The sequence below is a fragment of the Pogona vitticeps genome, chromosome 1, assembly GCF_051106095.1.
Source record: "Pogona vitticeps strain Pit_001003342236 chromosome 1, PviZW2.1, whole genome shotgun sequence".
Classification (NCBI taxonomy): Eukaryota; Metazoa; Chordata; class Lepidosauria; order Squamata; family Agamidae; genus Pogona; species Pogona vitticeps.
Window position 1 is genome coordinate 72,633,332 of NC_135783.1, and position 19,270 is coordinate 72,652,601.

General features: G+C 43.4%; 1 protein-coding gene and 1 long non-coding RNA gene across 9 annotated transcripts in view; one reads left to right on the plus strand and one right to left on the minus strand.

Annotated features, from left to right (window-relative positions):
• LOC144585930 (uncharacterized) overlaps positions 1 to 12,090 on the minus strand; it is a 36,922-nt gene extending 24,832 nt beyond the window's left edge. Inside the window, exon 1 of the long non-coding RNA XR_013540561.1 lies at positions 11,730 to 12,090. This is a non-coding gene — a long non-coding RNA (uncharacterized LOC144585930). The remainder of the gene's footprint in view (positions 1 to 11,729) is intronic.
• The window catches only part of RGS17 (regulator of G protein signaling 17), a 105,746-nt gene continuing 93,292 nt past the window's right edge, over positions 6,817 to 19,270 (plus strand). For 2 of the 8 annotated variants that reach the window (XM_078383233.1, XM_078383235.1), the window contains exons 1-2: positions 11,204 to 11,309; positions 15,887 to 16,224. Coding sequence is in view for 1 of the 8 variants with exons in the window: in XM_078383232.1 (XP_078239358.1) it covers positions 10,375 to 11,309; positions 15,887 to 16,127 (1,176 nt within the window). In the remaining 7 variants the exon portion in view is untranslated. Of the gene's footprint in view, positions 11,314 to 11,368; positions 11,632 to 15,886; positions 16,225 to 19,270 lie in introns of those variants that run through there. The other 6 variants (XM_078383232.1, XM_078383231.1, XM_020803711.3 and 3 more) reach the window with 6 other exon arrangements.

Below are 19,270 nucleotides of genomic sequence, written 5' to 3' on the forward strand. Positions count from 1 at the left end.
CCCAAATACTTGTGATGAGGTTTACCACGTCCAAGACTTTCTCCTTCCCAGTTAACTGGGAACATGGAAACATGGTGAGTTTCTAGTCCTTTTTCCTTAATGGGGATGTCCTCGCTGAGCCAAGGGGGGAACCCAACAACAAGGATGGATGACAAGACACTCACATTGAGGGTATTGGGGATGGTTCCTCAGTTTGCTCCCCTCTTGTCCTGCTCACTCACCTGTGCCTAGCATACTCTTTGCCACTGCCTTCACCAACATGTCTCCTATGTCGCTGTTGGCTTCCTGGCATTTCCTTCCTGAACTCAATGTCTCTTCTCCCTACACTCCCATTCTCCCCAATAAGAGGGGTGAGGAAGTGGGTAAGGGTTAAGTTGGTGGTCTACTTCATCCCAAGGAACTTGGAGTTGGACCAGGACTCCTGCCTAGGGGTCCTCTTTGTATATGCATTCCCAGTCCCTGGATGGCTCAGGTTCCTCTGGGAACTCCACCTTTGAAGGGTCCCCTCAGGACTCTTCATTGATCTCTTCTTCCTCCTCACCTACCACTAGAGGGCCACTAGATGAACAGGAAATCAACCAACCAACCAACCAACCAACCAATCATCTGTCTGATGAAGTTAGCTCCAGTTCATGAAACCTTATGCCAAACAAAGGATGATAGTCTTTAAGGTAAGTCTTTAAGATTCTTTGGCTGGCTTAGTGACTGGCTGTCTGAAAGAGGGGTTTTCCCCCCCCAAATGGTCTGTTGTTCCTTGTCACTTTTAAATGTGTTTTTAGTATTGAATGTATTCCCATTTTTAATATAATAATTAAATACATTTTTAAGGTGCTGCAAGATTCTTTATTCTTCTTCCCAGGGTGAGAAAAGAGGATTCCCTTTGCTTCTTGTGCACTCTCAAAGGGGACAGAGTGGCAATTTCTTATCGGAAGACTTAAACTCTCAAAAAGACAGACTAAATTGCTTCATCATGATATTTAGTAAAATATAATGCAATGAACAACGCATGTATATACAGTGTTCAGATTACAGAACTAAACTACCAGCTGCTTGACTACATTGGTACCTGTCTGCAAGAGAAGATATTTCAAGCAGCCAGATATCAAATAATATACCCAGACTATGCCATTATTTCCCGCCAACCTAGCAGTTCAAAAGCATGCAAAATGCAAAAATGGGAGTAGATAAATAGGTACCACCATGGTGGGAAGGTAACGGCGTTCCATGTCTAGTCGCGCTGGCCACGTGACCAGGGAAGATTGTCTTTGGACAAATGCTAGCTCTATGGGTTGGAAACGGAGATGAGCACCGGCCTCTAGAGTCAGACACAAGTGGACAAATTGTCAAGGGGAACCTTTACCTTTAATGCCATCATCATCATCATCATCATCATCATCATCATCATCATCATCATCATCATTATTGCACAGTAAATTATAAAACATTGACTGGTATTATATAACAAATACAAATTTTAACCGAAAACTTAAGTATCTGTTAAATATCAACCTTTGTTCATTCTAGTACTACTATGTCTGGTGTGTTATGTTCAAGGTGTCCGTCTGTTGTTGTTTTTAGTAAGGCTGACCAGTTATATTTTTTGCATAATGACCAGCGGACTAACTTGGGCCACTCCAACATGTCTAACTTTGTAATCTGTTTGTGCCATCTTTGGACATTCACAGATGAGGTGTGACACAGTTTCATCTTTTTCTTGGCAGAGTCAGCATTTTCTTTTCGTTTGGAGTGCTTGTTCTTGTGCAACAAAAATCAATCCTTCAGTTTCTTTCTTATGGGTCCCCAGTTTTAGCCATGCCCATGTTGAATTATGATCATGCTTTCCATCAATATTTCTCAGGTGTCGTCTATGTAGTGGTTTATTTTTCCAGCTGTTTAATTTCTTTTCAAATTGTTATTTCTCATATTGAGCCTTTGTTTGTGTTGTTTTCAAAATATTCTCCATTTTCACTGTCTTAAGTAATTTTTCTCTGCTTTTACTGATATAATCATTTAGGCTTCTTTTTTTCCTCCTCTACTACCTGCTATACTTACAGTAATCCACAGCTTCAGATTTTTCTTGGTAAATATAATCTGTCCACATCACTTTTTGGATGTAGTGTGTGTTGCATGTTCATTAGTTTCTGTGTTTTTCGATCCAATTCTTCTAATTCATTTTGAGCCAAATCTATTATTCCAGTTGGGTATCTAATTACTGGAATGGACCATGTGCTTATGCTTTGATTGTATTTTCCCCATTTAATTTTGATTTTCCACAGTCTTTTGATACATTCTTTTTCTGTCAGTTCTTTAACTTTTTTGTGCACAATGTTATCTGCTTCTAGTATTCCAAGTTATTTATGATTTTCATCACATGAGTGGTTTTATAATATTGCCATTTTTAGCTCTATTCCATCGACTTTTTTGATCTTGCCATGGTGTATAGACAGAATTGCACATTTCACAATTCCAAATTTCATTTAGATATCTTCACTAAATATTTGCACTATGTTTAGCAGTAATTCTATCTCTATGGAACTTTCTACATATAGTTTTAGGTCATCCATGTATAAGAGATTATTAATTTTTCCTGCTTGTTGTGAAATATGGTAGCCCAATCCAGCTTTATTTTAAATTATTGACATGGGAATTAGTGACATGTTAAGCAGCGGTGGTGGCAAAGAATCCCCCTGAAATATTCCTCTTTTGCTGTTAAATTCCATCATTTACAAAACACATTAGAGGTTGTTAGGCTCTCTTCCTTGAGTATCCTGGGCCTCAAGGCCCTCCACATGTCAGTGGGGACGAGGGATGGATTTGGGATGGTGCTGGTTTACCGTGCTCCCTGCAATCCAGCACTTTCCTTTCTGAAGCTGGTGGACTTCATCCTAGTGGTGTCACTGACATCCCCCGGACTACTGGTTCTAGGTGACTTCAATGTTCATGCTAAGGCTGGGGCCACAGGTCTAGCTCTTGAGTTCTTGAAAACTATGGCTTCTTTGGACATGTCCCAATTTGTTAACAGCCCCACCCATGTGGCGGGTCACACATTAGACCTGGCATTCTCAACATGCCAGAGAGAGAGTGGACCAATGGTGACCAATTTGGCTTCAGACTCCCTTCTTATGGTTGGACCACCACCTAATAAAATGCAACCTCTCAGTGGTACTCCCCACCCCACCCCCTTCAGGGAGCAGGAACCCATTAAGATGGTCTGCCCCCCACAGGCTGTTGGATCCTGTTGGTTTCCAAAATGCAATGCGGCTGACATCATTGCTCCTAAATGCCCCCTCCATTCCCAATCACAGCCAGCTGCTTGGTACAACCAGCAGCTGTGGCAGTTAAAGTGTAATAGGAGGAGGCTAGAGGGCATTTGGAGATGGGCCCCGACAGCAGCTAATTTAAAAGCTGCAAAATCATGTCAAATTTTATTTAGCCAGGGTGAAAGCTATAAGAAAATCTTACTTGGCTCTCTGTATAAGCAAAGCCCAGGAACATCACGTGGAACTGTTCTGCATTGTACACAATTGTACACGGACTGGTCACAGCAACAAGCCTCTGAGTAGCATCTCCTGTGACCAATTTGCAGCCCAGCAATCTTAACACAATTTCTGCCCATTATGTCAGTTGAGGTTGACAGGGTCCTGGATCACTGTAGGGCCACCACCTCCTCACTAGATCCTTTCCTGGCCTGGCTCTTGAAAGCGGCCAGGCCTTTAACACCTGAATGGGCAGATGCTATTATTAATGGATCTCTTCTTGAGGGCAGGATTCCCTTTGCCCTCAAGGAAACACTCAATAGGCCAATCTGAAAAAAAAAACCTAACCTGGCAGCTGACAATGTCAACAACTATCGCCCAGTCACCAATATCCCCTTCACTGGCAAACTGGTAGAGAGAATGGTGGCCAGTCAGCTTCAGGCTCTCCTGGGGGAAACCAATGGCCTTGATCTGTTCCAGTCTGGGTTCAGGCCATGTCATGGCATGGAGATAGCACTGGTTGCCCTGCAAGATGAACTCTTAAGGGAGGCTGACAGGGACAATATGCCCTTGTTCGTCCTCCTTGACCTCTCAGTGGCCTTTGATACCATCAGCCATGGTACCCTCCTGGGAGGGGGGCTCTTCAGGGTAGGGGATTGGTGGTCAGGCCTTGGCCTGGTTTCAGTGCTTCCTTAAGGACCATCCTTAGAGAGGTCAGTTTGGGGAGATACTGTCCGCTCTGTGGACTCTCAATTGTGGAGTCCCACTGGGGTCAATTATCTCCCCAATGCTATTCAATATCTATATGAGGTTGCTGGGGGAGGTAATCAGGGGTTTTTGAGCTTCATGTCACAAATATGCAGATGACACTCAGCTCTGTCTCTCCTTCCATCCTTCTGCAGTGGATGCTGTCCTGTCCCTTGAGCAATGCCTGGATGCGGTGCTGGGATGGATGAGGGAAAACAGACTGAGGCTGAATCCGAACAAGAGAGAAATCCTGCAGGTTGGGGCCCCTAGTGTTTGTGGTCTGGTTGCCCCCCCCGTCTTTCAGGGGGGTTGCTCTTTCCATGAAGGATGAGGTGTTTAGTTTGGGTGTACTTCTGGACCCAGGGCTATCAATGGCATCACAGGTAGCGCCTGTGATCTGATACACTTATTTGTTTCTAGTGGATTGCCCAGTACCTTGATACTGGGCCCCTTACCATGCTGGTTCATGCGATCATAGTCTTGAGATTAGACTACTGCACATGGCTACATGGAGCTGACCTTGGACCTGGCAGAGACGGCAACGGGTCCAGAAACTGGTGGCCAGATTATTGAGTAGGGTTAGAAAATACAAACATATTTCCCCCACTCTGGTCACCTAACACTGGTTACCTGTTCACTTCCATACCAGTTTCAAGGTGATGGTACTAACCTATAAGTACTAACCTATAAGGCCCAAATTACCCAATATAGCCAGCAGGGACGGCTGAGGGGTCTGACGCCGAGGGAGGCCCGGAAGGGAAAAAAAACAAGTAATCGGGCCATCCCGGCGGTGGCCCCTCAGCTGTGGAACACCCTCCCTGCCGAAATTCGGCTGGCACCCTCACTGGGTGTTTTCAAAAGCCAGCTAAAAACTTGGCTATTCAACCAGGCCTTCCCTTCAGTCAATTAAGTGATTTTTATTTTTATTTTATTTTGATTCATGCCATCTTGGGAGTGTTTATTTGTTTAAATTAATTGTTAAAATCGTAAGTTTATGATTTTGTATTTTTTATACTGTTTTGTTTTTATCTATGCAAGCCGCCCCGAGTAGACATGGTCTAGAGGGGTGGGGTAAAAATAAAAATATAAATAAATAAATAAATAAATAAATAAATAAATAAATAAATAAATAAATAAATAAATAAATAAATAAATAAATAAATAAATAAATAAATAAATAAATAAATGTTTTGGGACCTTGATATCTGGCTGAGCACCTCCTTCCAGTTAGGTCTGCCCATCCAATAAGATCAACACAGGGAGGCAGCTGAGAGATTTGACCCTGAGAGGCCTGGAAAACAGCCACCAGAAATTGGGCCTCTTTGACGGTAACCCCACAATTGTGCAATACCCTCCCACCTGCAGTTCACCTGGTCCCCTCACTAGACATCTTTAAATAACTATTAAAAACCTGGCTATTTAGACAGGCCGTTCCAGAGTAAATAACAACCTTATGCAACCGTGCCTCCAATAATGTATTAATTAACATACTACCATGTTTTATGCTATTAAATTATATTAATGTAATGCCTTGTATTGTACCTCACTATGTCTTTCACTGTATTTATGGTATTTTGATTTGCACTTTTAATTTTTATGTCATCTTATTTTGTTATTTTATTGTTTCTGTCTAATTGGTGTAAACTGCCCAGAGTGGCCTTGGCTGCCAGATGGGTGATAAGTAAAAAGTAAGTAAGTAAGTAAGTAAGTAAGTAAGTAAGTAAGTAAGTAAGTAAGTAAGTAAGTAAGTAAGTAAGTAAGTAAGTGAGTGAGTGAGTGAGTGAGTGAGTGAGTGAGTGAGTGAGTGAGTAAATAAATAAATAAATAAATAAATAAATAAATAAATAAATAAATAAATAAATAAATAAATAAATAAATAAATTTCTTCACCATGGGCCATTAATACGGTTTTCCATTTTTCCATGTATTTCTTGAGGAATTTCTTAATTTGTTTACTTATCCCAAACATTTTTAGGCAGGTCTTAATCCAGTTGTGTGGCAATGAGTCAAATGCCTTTTTATAGTCTATCCCGGTCTTGTTAAGGTTTGTTTTTCATCTTTTTGCATTCTTCAGTACAGTGGGGTCTTGACTTGAGAACTTAATCCATATTGGAAGGTGGTTCTCAAGTCAAAAAGTTCTCAGGTCAAATCTGCATTTCCCATAGGAATGCATTGAAAACCATTTGATCCGTATTTGCTCTTTTCCGTCCATAGAAACTAAGGGGAAGCTGCTATTCCGCCTTCGACCACTAGAGGGGGATATTTTGTTTCTTTTTTTCTTAGGTCAAGAAAGGTTCAGGGAAGGCAGGGAAAATACAGTCCAGGCAGTCCAGTACCAGGCAGTCTGAAGACTGTCTCCCAATCCACTCTGTAAACGCTGGGAGGAGCGAGGAAGCAGACAGGCACCCTTTTCACTGGCCAACAGTTAACTGAAAGTTCAAATTTTGCACTTTCCCTGCCTCCCATGTGGGTTTTTTTCAGTTCTCAACTCAAATCTAAGTATGTAAGTCAAGTCAATATTTTCCTGAGAGTGGTTCTTAAGTCAAAATGTTCTTAACTCAAGCCGTTCTTAAGTCAAGACCCCACTGTATCATTTTATCAATAAGCAGCTGATTTTTTTGTGCCTCTTGACTTTTTAAAGTTCCCTTTCTCTTCAGTTGGGTATAGGGAGCTTTCAGTTGAGTATTTAGATATTGATCTTTCAAGTACTCCTGTGAGGAGCTTGAACATTGCTGGAAGGCATGTCATTGGTCAATAATTACTGGATTCATTTCCCTTTTGATGATCTTTCATTATCAGAAACATGCAGCCTGTTGCCATCCATTCTTCTGTTGTAGAATTTTGAAGTAAGTGGTTAAATTGCACTGCTATACGTTGATGGAGATTTGTTAGATGCTTTAACCTAAATCTGTACAGCTCATCTGGACCAGGTGAACTCCATTTTTCACAGCATTTATTTGCCTCTTAATCATTTTAGTTGTTATTACAATATCATCAATTTGTTTTCCTTGAGTTTTTTTACAAATACCTTTAATTCATGAGGCATTTTTGTTATGTCCGATGATTATGATGATTGTTGTGGTTGTGGTTGTTAAAGTTACTTCCTACTTGAGAACACACTTGAGAACCTTACCACCCATGTGGTTTCCTGTACTAATGCAGGCCAGAGCCAAGAGGAAAACAAAACTACAGTAATTACCTTAGAAAGTAAGAATTAAGCAATGGGGTACCAGTTTCTTTGATATAAATGGATGGGAAGGACAGGTGAAAAGTACAATAATTTTAGTGTTGTATATGCCATACAGTATACTTGGGCATCTTCCCATTAACTGGTGATTTTTATTCCCCTATATGTCTTTGACTGGTCTTTGAAATTCTTAAACTAACAACATACTTTGGGCTAGCCTTTAAAGTGCAACACATAAGAGTTTAGTGGATGCAGAAGAAAAATAATAGCTAATGTATCTTAATACTGCCATCTCATGATGATAACTCACTAACACACATCTTAAGATCCCAGTTAGACACAATGTTGGAGAAGTCGTAAATGACTCTCAGGATATATTTTTTTTAAAAGAGAAAGGGAGAAAGGACCAAACTGCAACATGGAGGGGGGTACCTTCTGGCTCTAAGCTACTGTTTTCCCGGGAAAGGAAAGGTACAGAATGTAAATAAAATCACGCTGAACAGACCAAAGGCCTAGCCAATACATCCTTCTTCCTATTCCTAATGCAAATGCAATCACTCTATTTCTATGTTTAGTTTTGGCTACTATTGCAGTTAATCAGAATATGTCCTTTTGAAAAGAGATGCAAATATGTTTCCTATTCAGCTTATGGAATTAGATCAGCTAGAATAAAAACTGTCTGGATCTGGACAAGTACCCTATTTTACCATTGCTTCAAAACGTAGAAATGTTATTTTCAGTATTGCAACAGTAGTAGCAATAAGAGAAGGATACATCATGTTGATAAAAGAAGAGGGGATACAGTGTATGGAGAACATCTTGGTATCCAATAAACTGGCTACATGTAGAAATGCTGGTAATACCTTGGGGCACATCTTTAAGCAGCTACCAATTCTTTCGGTTAAAATCAGAAGGAAGCAATTAGAACCACAATTCAACATGAGTGCATATGTTCTGTCCCAAGAGAATCTGTTTATCTTCAATTAAAAATGAAAAGTTGGAACGATCCCTCCCTGGCACTCCGAATTACACCAGTTTGAGCATCTCTGTAAGAAGCCTGTATCCTGCTGCCTAAATGCAAAGCAAAAAGGTAATCCCATGAGCATCCATCCCCTCACTTTGGCAGGCTCCTTGCCAAACCATAGATGCATGGCTGAGTGCCCAACCCAAGCAGGAATGGGCCTGTGACAGGGAGCCTGCCAAAGGGGTAATGCCCTTCCACTCCATGTTTAGGCATTGTATATAAATGGCAACAATGGTCTTATAGATGTTGCTAAAACTCCATTTCTTCTTTATTTTTGGATGTGTATGTGCACACTGTGCTTGCAAATCCTGGAAAATCTCAAGAAAATGGAAATGGTTAATATGGGTTTCTGTATGATTTGTTACTTTTCGATAGTTATTACTTTTCATCTCCATACGCAGATGTAACACATAACGACACACGTATTTGCTTCAAATAGTCGGTTTAAGAAAAATCAGCACATTATTTTCATTTTACTTTGCATTTTATTACTTTTTTAGGATGTGAAAGGACAAGTACATACAAACACACACTAAACTTTTAAAGGGGGTGGTGGCAGCCCCACTTCAATAGCATTAGTTTCCTTTAAGACAGAAACAGATTAAATCAAACAATACTTCTGATCTGATTCCAGACACCAATATCCTATTGATTTGTAGGAGTGTAGTCCTCAGGAGAACCAGGTCCACTTAGCAGCCAGACAAAAAGTGAACATGTTCCACACCCCCATCAGCAAGGTTGCAGCTCCTTAGTCTGTAGTGTTCCATTGCTGGATATGGACTACAAACCTGATTAATAAGGTGAAGTTGCTTATGAAGCCTCTTCATTTTGTGCAAATGAGGAAAACGAACAACAGCAATTGCATCCTGGTCTGCACCATCTGATGTTCCTCTAAGCAGGTGATGGGCAACTACAGGTATGGCCCTCCATATGTTGGACCACAACATTCTTCATCCCTCAGCAATGGGTGGGCCTATGGGAGGATCCTGAAGATCACAGTTGTCCCATAGGCTTATTCAGCGCAGGGCCCATGGGGTTTGTATATAAGATTTCTGGTTGTTTTTTTTGTTTGTTTGTTTGTTTTTTTGGCATCTGTGTTCATAGGATGTCAGGGGACAGAGGGAGGTGAAGGAGAGATCCCTTAAAAGAAACTGTTATAATAATAATAATAATAATAATAATAATAATAATAATAATAATAATAATAATAATAATAATAATAATAATAATAATAATAATAATAATAATAATATAATTTATATAACAAGATATAACAACATCTTTTGAATTTTATGTTTCGAGGTATTTCCCAATATTTATTTATTTATTTGAAATATTTTAACCCTGTCTTTCTCCTTTAAAAGGACCCAAGGTGGCTTACATAATCAAAAACACAATGTTAAAAGTTAAAAAAAAGTAGATTAATCAAATATAAAGAGGAATCGATAAAATATTTACAATTTTAGGGGAAAGCATTACTAAAAACAATTATTTCAAAAACGGGAGAACGTAGGATTGTTTTCTATTTTTAAAGTATGTCTTGTGTAACACAAGATTCTTTGGGTGCCCCCAAAGTGCCGGCAACTGAATTATCTGAGCGATGATTGTGGTATTTTTAGTGCCAGGGAAAGACATTTGGGTTTGCGTTTTTTTTTCTCGCTACCCCCCTTCCCCCTCCCCCGCCATGCCAGGCTACCTCGGCCGGGCCGGCTCTCTTTGAGCGAAAGGGGGCGCCGCTGGCAGAGAGCCGCGGTTCCCTCTTCGCCGGCGACCGGGCCGCGGGCCCAGGGCCAAGCCGGCTGGCCACAGCTGCGCCACCACGTGCCCCGGCGCGCGTGCAGCTGCACGAGCAGGTGCCGCCGGCCCCTGCCAGGAGGGCGGCCCTGAGGAAGTCTCGCGCGCGCCTCCACACTTCTCCCAGGACTTCTCCGGCGGGACACATGAGAGAGAACGGGCTGCAAAAGCCCCCCCCAGTCCTGGGCAGAAAGGAAACCGCAGGTAGTCCTTTGCATTCGACGATGCCTCAAGGTCTGGATCGAGTCGTTGCAGCAAGGCAGCGCTCATTCGCTCGCCCGCCCGCCCTCGGTGCGGTTTGGGCACCCCGCTTCCCTTCTCTCCCCCCCCCCCATATAAGAGAGACAAGCCGGATGTCAATCGCACTGATCCAGTCGCTTGTTTTCCTCACAGCAGCATCCCACGCCCAGGCGTCTTCCTCTGCCACGCACTACCCACCTGGAGTCCAGCGCCCCCGCAGCCCACGGAAACACGTGGCCAGGCGTCTGGCCACGCGGGAGCCGCGGCTCCAAGGCGCTCCGAGAGACCCGCCCGCCCGCCTGCCCGCGAGAGGTCCTCACGCTCCTTCTCCTGAAGAAGGCTTGGTTCCGAGGGCCCTCCGACTAGCAGCCTCTCGCCTGTTCCTCCTTGGTCGCTACCTCCCCGTCGCCCTTTGGCGGCCGGCCAGCCAGCCAGCGTCCTCTTCAGAATCTCCCCGGGCAGAAGGAAGCAACGGGGGGGGGGGAAGGGAGAGGGAGGGAGAGTCGAACTCCGCCGGGAGGGGGCTAAAAATGAGTCACGCCTGGGAGAAGCGGGGAAACTCCAGCTCCTCTGCTGGGGCCAGAGCAAGAGGCGAGGCGCATGCGCACCCCCAGCCTCTGCTCGCTCTCCGTCTCTTTCGCTCTCCACCCTCCTCCTCCTTTCCTTGCTTTCCCCTCTCCCTCCCCCCCCTCCCTCCTTCCCTTGTCTCTCCCTCTCTCTCTTTCCCTGCCGGCTGGGTGCTGAAGTTGGGCGGATGGCAGCAAACCAGCTCCGCTAGGGACCCGCTCCACAAGCCGTTCCCCAGCATCGCTCAGTGCCAAGCACACACATCCAGGCGGGGGTGGGTAAGACAGCTCTCTCTCTCTCCCTCTCCCTCTCCCTCTCTCTCCCCCTCTCCCCTTGCTCTCGCTAGCGCGCTCCCTCGCTTTCCAACCTCAGCCTTGAACAAATCAATGGCACCAAAATGTCTGCTTGAGATATAGACGGATGAATGGAAGGCTATAGGTCGAGCGGTCTCCTCCGTAGTATCCTCCGTGTGGGAAAAGATGGGCGAGGGAGCGGAGGGTGAACCGCAGAGCCCCACGCTAGAGGGGAGGGACTGCCTGTCGCCTGCGTGAGAGCAAAAGGGGGCGAGCGGTAGGGCTGGCGGGCGACTAGCAAAGGTGCAAGGCGCGGTGGGGTGGCGACTGGGGTGGCGTTTTGTCGCGGGGTGGCGGGCGGGCGGGGGGGGGAGAGAAGAGAGGATGATGTTGTTTCTTACCAGTGATGCAGAAAGGGGTGAGGAATGAGAGAGAGAGAGAATGCGCCTTCCGAGCGGTGTCTCCCTCCCTCCCCACACCGCTGGACCTACGGCCACAAGCCTTCCCGCACCGCTGTGGGCTGGTCTGTGGAGCGATGCCGCCACTGCCGCCGGGCTTTGTGGAGGAGCCACGAATTCGAAACAACTCGAGTCGAGAAGGCAGAACATGGTTGGGGAGTGAGGTGCGGGGGGGGGTGGCTGGCGGTGGCGGGGAGACCGAGGGAGAAACCGCAGGCGAGGGCAGAAGAGAGGAAGCGCCAGCGCTGGACTAGCGTCTCTTGACAGACGTGCAGAGAGACTCCCTCCCCTCCCGTCCCGTCTACCTGCTGAGGGACATCAAGGCTCTGTCTGACCCCCTCGCCCTCCCCCCTCCACCCCCCTCCCTCAATCTGCTTTTGGAAGGGGGTTGCATCCCGTAGAGTCCCGGTTTGTTGGCTTGCTTTTAAAAACGTCGTTCCCCCGTTCAAGTCCTACTCAGCTCTGGGTTTCTTTTTTTAAATAAAAAGAAAAAGAAAGGGGGGCTTATTTTCCTTTAGAAAAAAGAGTACTTCACAGAAGCCTCGATCTGGAAAGAAGGAAAGAAACACACACACCTTGCATGCCTAGTAGGTCCTTTGCCATGAGGGGACATCCCGGTGTGTGTGTATGTGTGTGTCTGTGTGTCTATGTCTGTGTGTGTGTGTATGTTGTGTGTTGTGTGTGTGGAGGGGCGGCGGCGGAAAGGGGAGTTCCACAGGCTCTCTCCTTGCCATTCATGGGGGGGGGCTTGGCCGAGACGGCGTTTCCTTTCCACGATGGCCAAGGGCTTCTCCCGCCAGCGTGCTGCCACCCCTCCGCACTCCGTTCTGGTTCAGGGTTTCTGCTGCATCGGCATAGTGCTGAGACCTGCTTGGGTCCCTGCTCTACACACGCGGGCATCACATAGAGAGACACCTTTCCTTTTACCTGGGGAAATGTCGGCAATTGTAGGAAAGACAAGACACAGACAAACACACCGATTGGCAAGACTGTGGGTGCCGTGACTGCCGGTGGTTACGAAGGAAGCCAGCCGGCCGCCTGCCTGCCTAGGCGGGAAGGAGTAGGGCTAGCTAGGGAAAGAGTCAAAATCAGCTGCCAGTCGTTCAGAGGTGCAGCTGTCCCTCAGGTTTCCTCTGTGGATTTTCTGTCAGAATCGCTGACTCTCCCTCCTAGGGTGGATAGGAGGAGGGAAAGGGGGGCAGATTTTGTTGGAAAGGAATCGTCCTTTTAAATGTTCTCCTCTTCCCATCGTCCCCTCTAGGAAATGGCAGGGGCTGATGGATCAACACTCTTGTCTGTTGATATGTTGCTCGCTGGGCATCTTAATATTTTTCCCTCATCATCTGCTTCCTAACGGCAGATTTAGCCCAATAAGTGAATTAGTCAAACTGCCACATTTATCCTATTTTAAATGTGAATGAATAAAATGTAACAGAGATTTTTACACATAGCCTTTCCTTCTAATCCAACAACAGGAAAACTATCAGCTTTTGTATGACAGAAATTTAAATTCAGGGATCAGGCATGTCTCCAACAGGTAGTAAGGAGCAATGCCCCCCTATAACCTTGCTAACCCTACTTTTTAATGGCACAATATCTGCCTGATAAGTGTGTGTAGCAAAATCCCTGTTCTGCAACATAATGATGTTTGTTACTCCTTTACTCCCTCAGTCTACTTTTTCTGGAGTTACCCCAGCAGATATCTAACCTGCTTGGAATTTATTCATTTATATTTATTTTTAATAGCCATATTACTGTGTTTTCTATGCATACTCCACTACATCTACACCAACCTGAATTAATTAGAAAATTATTGTTATAATGTTACAGCTGTAGCAAAATTTTAGGAACCCTCCCCCCAAGTTTGATAACAAGTTGCTCATGGATTATAGCGTTCTCTGTTGCATGAGCTGTGCATTGCTTCTGCTTCCTACTTCATGTTTCCTGCCTTTCATAGCACTGTCTTTTCTGCGTGTTTGCTAAAAAAATAAGTCCTTTCTGAGTTTAATGGAACTTATTTCCAAGCAAGTTTACAGCCTTGGTTCTTCTGAACATTTGCTTATTCTACTGTAGGTAACTGTCAGAAATAAATAAATAAAAAGGTCTGTGCTTAAGATTAACTGGAAGTTACACTCCAAGAACAAGAATTCTTAATGTTTGAGCAAATATGACTGGGGAGATAGAGTAATTCAGCTATAATGCTATGTTCTGAGGTAATCTTATTTCATATGCAGAAGGGACAGGTCTTTGTTTTCAAAATAGATTCAAAGTTCAATCTTGGTAACATCAGTGTCAGACGAAATCCTACTTCTCTCAGAATATCATGCTGTTTATGGGACATGGAAAATTCAACCAAATTTATTTTCAGATCTGGCATTCTCAGCAGCTTGATCTGTTCTCAAATCCTTGTTTACTTAGCAGTTGAATGTGTGAAGTGATGTATTGAGAAAGCAATATATAAAAGACGTATAAGTGTAAAAATAGAGACAACCACGGCATGTCTGAGCCATTGTGGTGGATATGGAAGTTTTCCCATCATGACTGTATGAGCCAGTCCCATTTCTAACAGGAGTAATGTCACTAACATGTGGTAGAGAGGCTTGGCTTTTGGGGTCTTAGTGGCTGCTCACAGATTGCAGAGCACCTTTTCAAGGGAGGTTGACACCATTATTTATGCCTTTCCACCAGTAAGCAAAGGCCTTTCTCTTTCATGGCAAAACTCTAGCAGTCAAGCTACCTGACTGTAAAGGAGATTTATAATTTGCTGTCTTTCCCCCTGTTTTTCCTGTTTGGTTTTAATTGCTTTTAGACATCTAAAAATTAGTTTGATTCTTTTAAAAATTGTGGGGTGTCCCCACCCAATTTATTGGTAGCTGCCTCATGCCCCAATTGAATTATAAGTAAGTAAGTAAGTAAGTAAGTAAGTAAGTAAATATATAAATAAATAAATAAATAAATAAATAAATAAATAAATAAATAAATAAATAAATAAATAAATAAATGAATGAATGAATGAATGAATGAATGAATGAATGAACGTGATCCCTTGCCAACTTAAGGTTTCATGCTATTGACACATTTAATTTCAAACCAGTTTTTGTTTAAATGCGCATATTTACAAAAGTCTCAGTCTCTGCACTGACTAACAAATAATCAGAAAAGTTGACTTGGAACTATTTCTTTTTAAGAGGGTTGAGTAACTCTGCTCAAAGTAGCCTCTGATTCTGTTTGTATAATTGCAAGTCCCTGTGTTTTATATACTGGCAGAACATACCCTGTTGCCCCACAAATAAGACCTAACCTGAAAATAAGGCCTAGTATGATTTTTCAGGATGCCCGTAATCTAAGCCCTACCCCCAAATTAAGCCCCAGTCAAGAGAAACCCTACCCTCCATCATTGTTCAGCAACTAGAAGAAGATGACATGACTGTATTTGAATAAATGTATATTGTTGTACATGAACAAAAATGAAACATCCTCTGAAAATAAGCCCTTATGGGGGTTTTGGAGCAAACAAAGAGGAAACACGGTAAAAAAACGGGGGTGCATTGCATCACACAAGCATTTTGGTGGGTTTCCTGTAGGGGCCCAAGATTAGCTTCTACTCCACACATTGAAAATAAGAGTTGCAGAAGATAATGCATTTCTAAATGAAGAAGATGTCACAATGGAGAATAGCAGAGAAAGAAAACGCACCACTCCTTGTTTCGGCCATTTGTTTGCACCTAGCTGCAGAAGCCAGTACTATATTAGAGCTTAACTGCTACTCCCATTATGTTGACTGGAGCTTTGGGCTCAGAAAGTTATAAGCAAGTGATTCACCCTCTTTGTTCATAAACTGTTTGGTATGTTCTGCTCCACTTCTGGCCAATCAAGGTGGCTTCCTCTTGGCACTCCTAGAATTCTGACAGGAAATGCTAAGTGGTCTATCAACAAAGGAGTCTAATGACTTCCATGAAAGTCTCTTGGTACATTTTGCCCCAGGTGTTTGGAGGATGCATTTGAAGAAACAGGAAATAGGTGGAAAAAGATTTCAGATACATAAACAATATATGTAAGGGAGATATGAAAACTTTGTCTTGCTCTGCTTGTTCCTCTAGGCGCCTGCCTTCTAGAGTAGAGCCCCATAACACAAACTCAGAGGCAATCCAGGATAGGTACTCTTTACGCTCTCGTCTATCTCTTCATCTTCATCTAACCACTGTATCCTTTCCACTTGCCAGATATATCAGTGGTTCCCAACCTTGGGTAACCCAGTTGTTCTTGGAGTGCAGCTCCCTGAAGTTTTCATCATCAGCTGTGCTCCAGGATTTCTGGAAGTTGCAGTGCAAGAACACCTGAGGTACCGAAGATCAGGAACCACTGCTTTATATTGAGGATTCCTTTGGCGATCACTTAGTTGTGCTTCCTGGATTGTTTGGCTGACTTACTTCTAAAGGTATTTCTTATACACTTGATATTAGTGGTTGCTATGTCTTTTCTGTCTGGTGTCTTGGATCTTTAACAGACATGGAGTTTTACAGATGTGAAGTTTTCCGTCTGTGCATTTTTAGATTTTTTTAAAAAAAACTTTTTCAGTGAATTTCATTGGGTAATTGTTGATAGCAAAATGTTTTTGTTGCTTGCCTGCAGAAGACCTGGTATTAGGAGAAACCTAGAAGGCTTCCTGTTCTTGTTTTATAATCAGAGGAAGACCGAGGTGTGTGTGTGTTGTTATAATATTAAATAATAAGACAATACTCTTGCTGAAGTGGACGACCAGCTAGTTTTGATTTAAGAGGAGATGATTCAAGTCTATAAATGGTCCGGGAGCGTGTTGAAATTTTTGTCTGGTTTCTTACTTCCAAATTTTATTGTTCAGCAAAAGGAATACTGTACAAAGGAACTGAATATGGAAAACTAATTCATGGTCATCAAAATTACTGGCCAGAATCTTATTCATATTTATGTCAGGTTTGTATAAGTTGCTGCAGCTACTTGCAAGTAATTGAAGAGGTGCCAGGGTACATCTCAGTTGAGCAATTGGGTTTGTGACCAGTACATGCTCTGCCACTTTGTTAATTAACTGCAATTATCTGTAGCAAGTTAAACAAACTTTGCATGAAAATCAGTAGGATTCTAGACAGTCTATGGGAAAAAACCTCTTTGATACCATTAATGTTTTCTTTTTTAAAAGCAACTTTTCAAACTCTCATGTGTACATTATACAGGGTACAAAGTATAGCTTTTATTGGAATAGGATCAGACCTTACATTATGTAAGAGAAAAAGAAGGAAATAATCAAGAGGTTTTGCACCAAGGCATTCCCATCCTGATCCTATGGATGATCTTTACATGAGCTTTACATTTTCTGTTGAACATTTGGAGCTGCTGCATAGTCCCCAGAGGAAAATAACGTAGGGACCTGTAACAGGCTTGTACAAGTTGGAATCCAACAACCAATCATAGGATCCTGGAAACCTGGTTTACTTCCCATTTTTGCTGTGTGTTTAGTCGTTTAGTCGTGTCCGACTCTTCGTGACCCCATGGACCAGAGCACGCCAGGCCCTCCTGTCTTCTACTGCCTCCCGGAGTTGTGTCAGGTTCATGTTGGTTGCTTCGCAGACACTGTCCAGCCATCTCATCCTCGGTCGTCCCCTTCTCCTCTTGCCATCACACCTTCCTAACATCAAGGTTTTTTCCAAGGACTCTTTTCTTCTCATGAGATGGCCAAAGTACTGGAGCCTCAGCTTCAGGATCTGTCCTTCAAGTGAGCATTCAGGGTTGATTTCCTTTAGAACTGATAGGTTTGTTCTCCTTGCAGTCCAGGGGATTCTCAAGAGCCTCCTCCAGCACCACAATTCAAAGGCATCAATTCTTCGGCGGTCTGCTTTCTTTATGGTCCAGCTCTCACTTCCATACATCACGACAGGAAAAACCATAGCTTTGACTATTCGGACTTTTGTTGGCAAGGTGATGTCTCTGCTTTTCAAGATGCTGTCAAGATTTGTCATCGCTTTCCTCCCAAGAAGAAGGCGCCTTTTAGTTTCGTGGCTGCTGTCTCCGTCTGAAGTAATCATGGAGCCCAGGAAGATAAAATTTGACACTGCCTCCATATCTTCCCCTTCTATTTCCCAGGAGGTGATGGGACCAGTGGCCATGATCTTAGTTTTTTTGATGTTGAGTTTCAGACCGTTTTTTGCACTCTCCTCTTTCACTCTCATTACAAGGTTCTTTAATTCCTCCTCACTTTCTGCCATCAGAGTGGTATCATCTGCATATCGGAGGTTGTTGATATTTCTTCCGGCAATCTTAATTCCGGCTTGGGTTTCTTCCAGTCCAGCCTTCCGCATGATGTATTCTGCATATAAGTTAAATAAGCTGGGGGACAATATACAGCCTTGCCGTACTCCTTTCCCAATTTTGAACCACTCAGTTGTTCCATGACCAGTTCTAACTGTTGCTTCCTGTCCCACATATAGGTTTCTCAGGAGATGGATAAGGTGGTCAGGCACTCCCATTTCTTTAAGAACTTGCCATAGTTTGCTGTGGTCCACACAGTCAAAGGCTTTCGCATAGTCAATGAAGCAGAAGTAGATATTTTTCTGGAACTCTCTGGCTTTCTCCATAATCCAGCGCAAGTTAGCAATTTGGTCTCGAGTTCCTCTGCCTCTTCGGAATACAGCTTGTACTTCTGGGAGTTCTCGGTCCACATACTGCTGAAGCCTACCTTGTAGGATTTTGAGCATAACCTTGCTAGCGTGTGAAATGAGTGCAATTGTACGGTAGTTGGAGCATTCTTTGGCACTGCCTTTCTTTGGGATTGGGATGTAGACTGATCTTTTCCAATCCTCTGGCCACTGTTGAGTTTTCCAAACTTGCTGGCATATTGAATGTAGCACCTTAACAGCATCATCTTTCAAGATTTTAAATAGTTCAACTGGAATGCCATCACCTCCACTGGCCTTGTTGTTAGCCAGGCTTTCTAAGGCCCACTTGACTTCGCTCTCCAGGATGTCTGGCTCAAGGTCAGCAACTACATTGTCTGGGTTGTCAGGGATATCCAAATCTTTCTGATATAATTCCTCTGTGTATTCTTGCCACCTCTTCTTGACGTCTTCTGCTTCTGTTAGGTCCCTCCCATTTTTGTCTTTTATCATGTTCATCTTTGCGCAAAATGTTCCTCTAATATGTCCAATTTTCCCGAACAGATCTCTGGTCTTTCCTTTTCTGTTATCTTCCTCTATTTCTTTGCATTGTTCATTTAAGAAGGCCCTCTTGTCTCTCCTTGCTATTCTTTGGAAGTCTGCATTCAAGTTTCTGTAACTTTCCCTATCTCCCTTGCATTTTGTTTCCCTTCTCCTCTCTGCTATTTCTAAGGCCTCGTTGGACAGCCACTTTGCTTTCTTGCATTTCCTTTTCTTTGGGATGGTTTTCGTTGCTGCCTCCTGGACAATGTTACGAGCCTCTATCCAAAGTTCTTCAGGCACTCTGTCCACCAAATC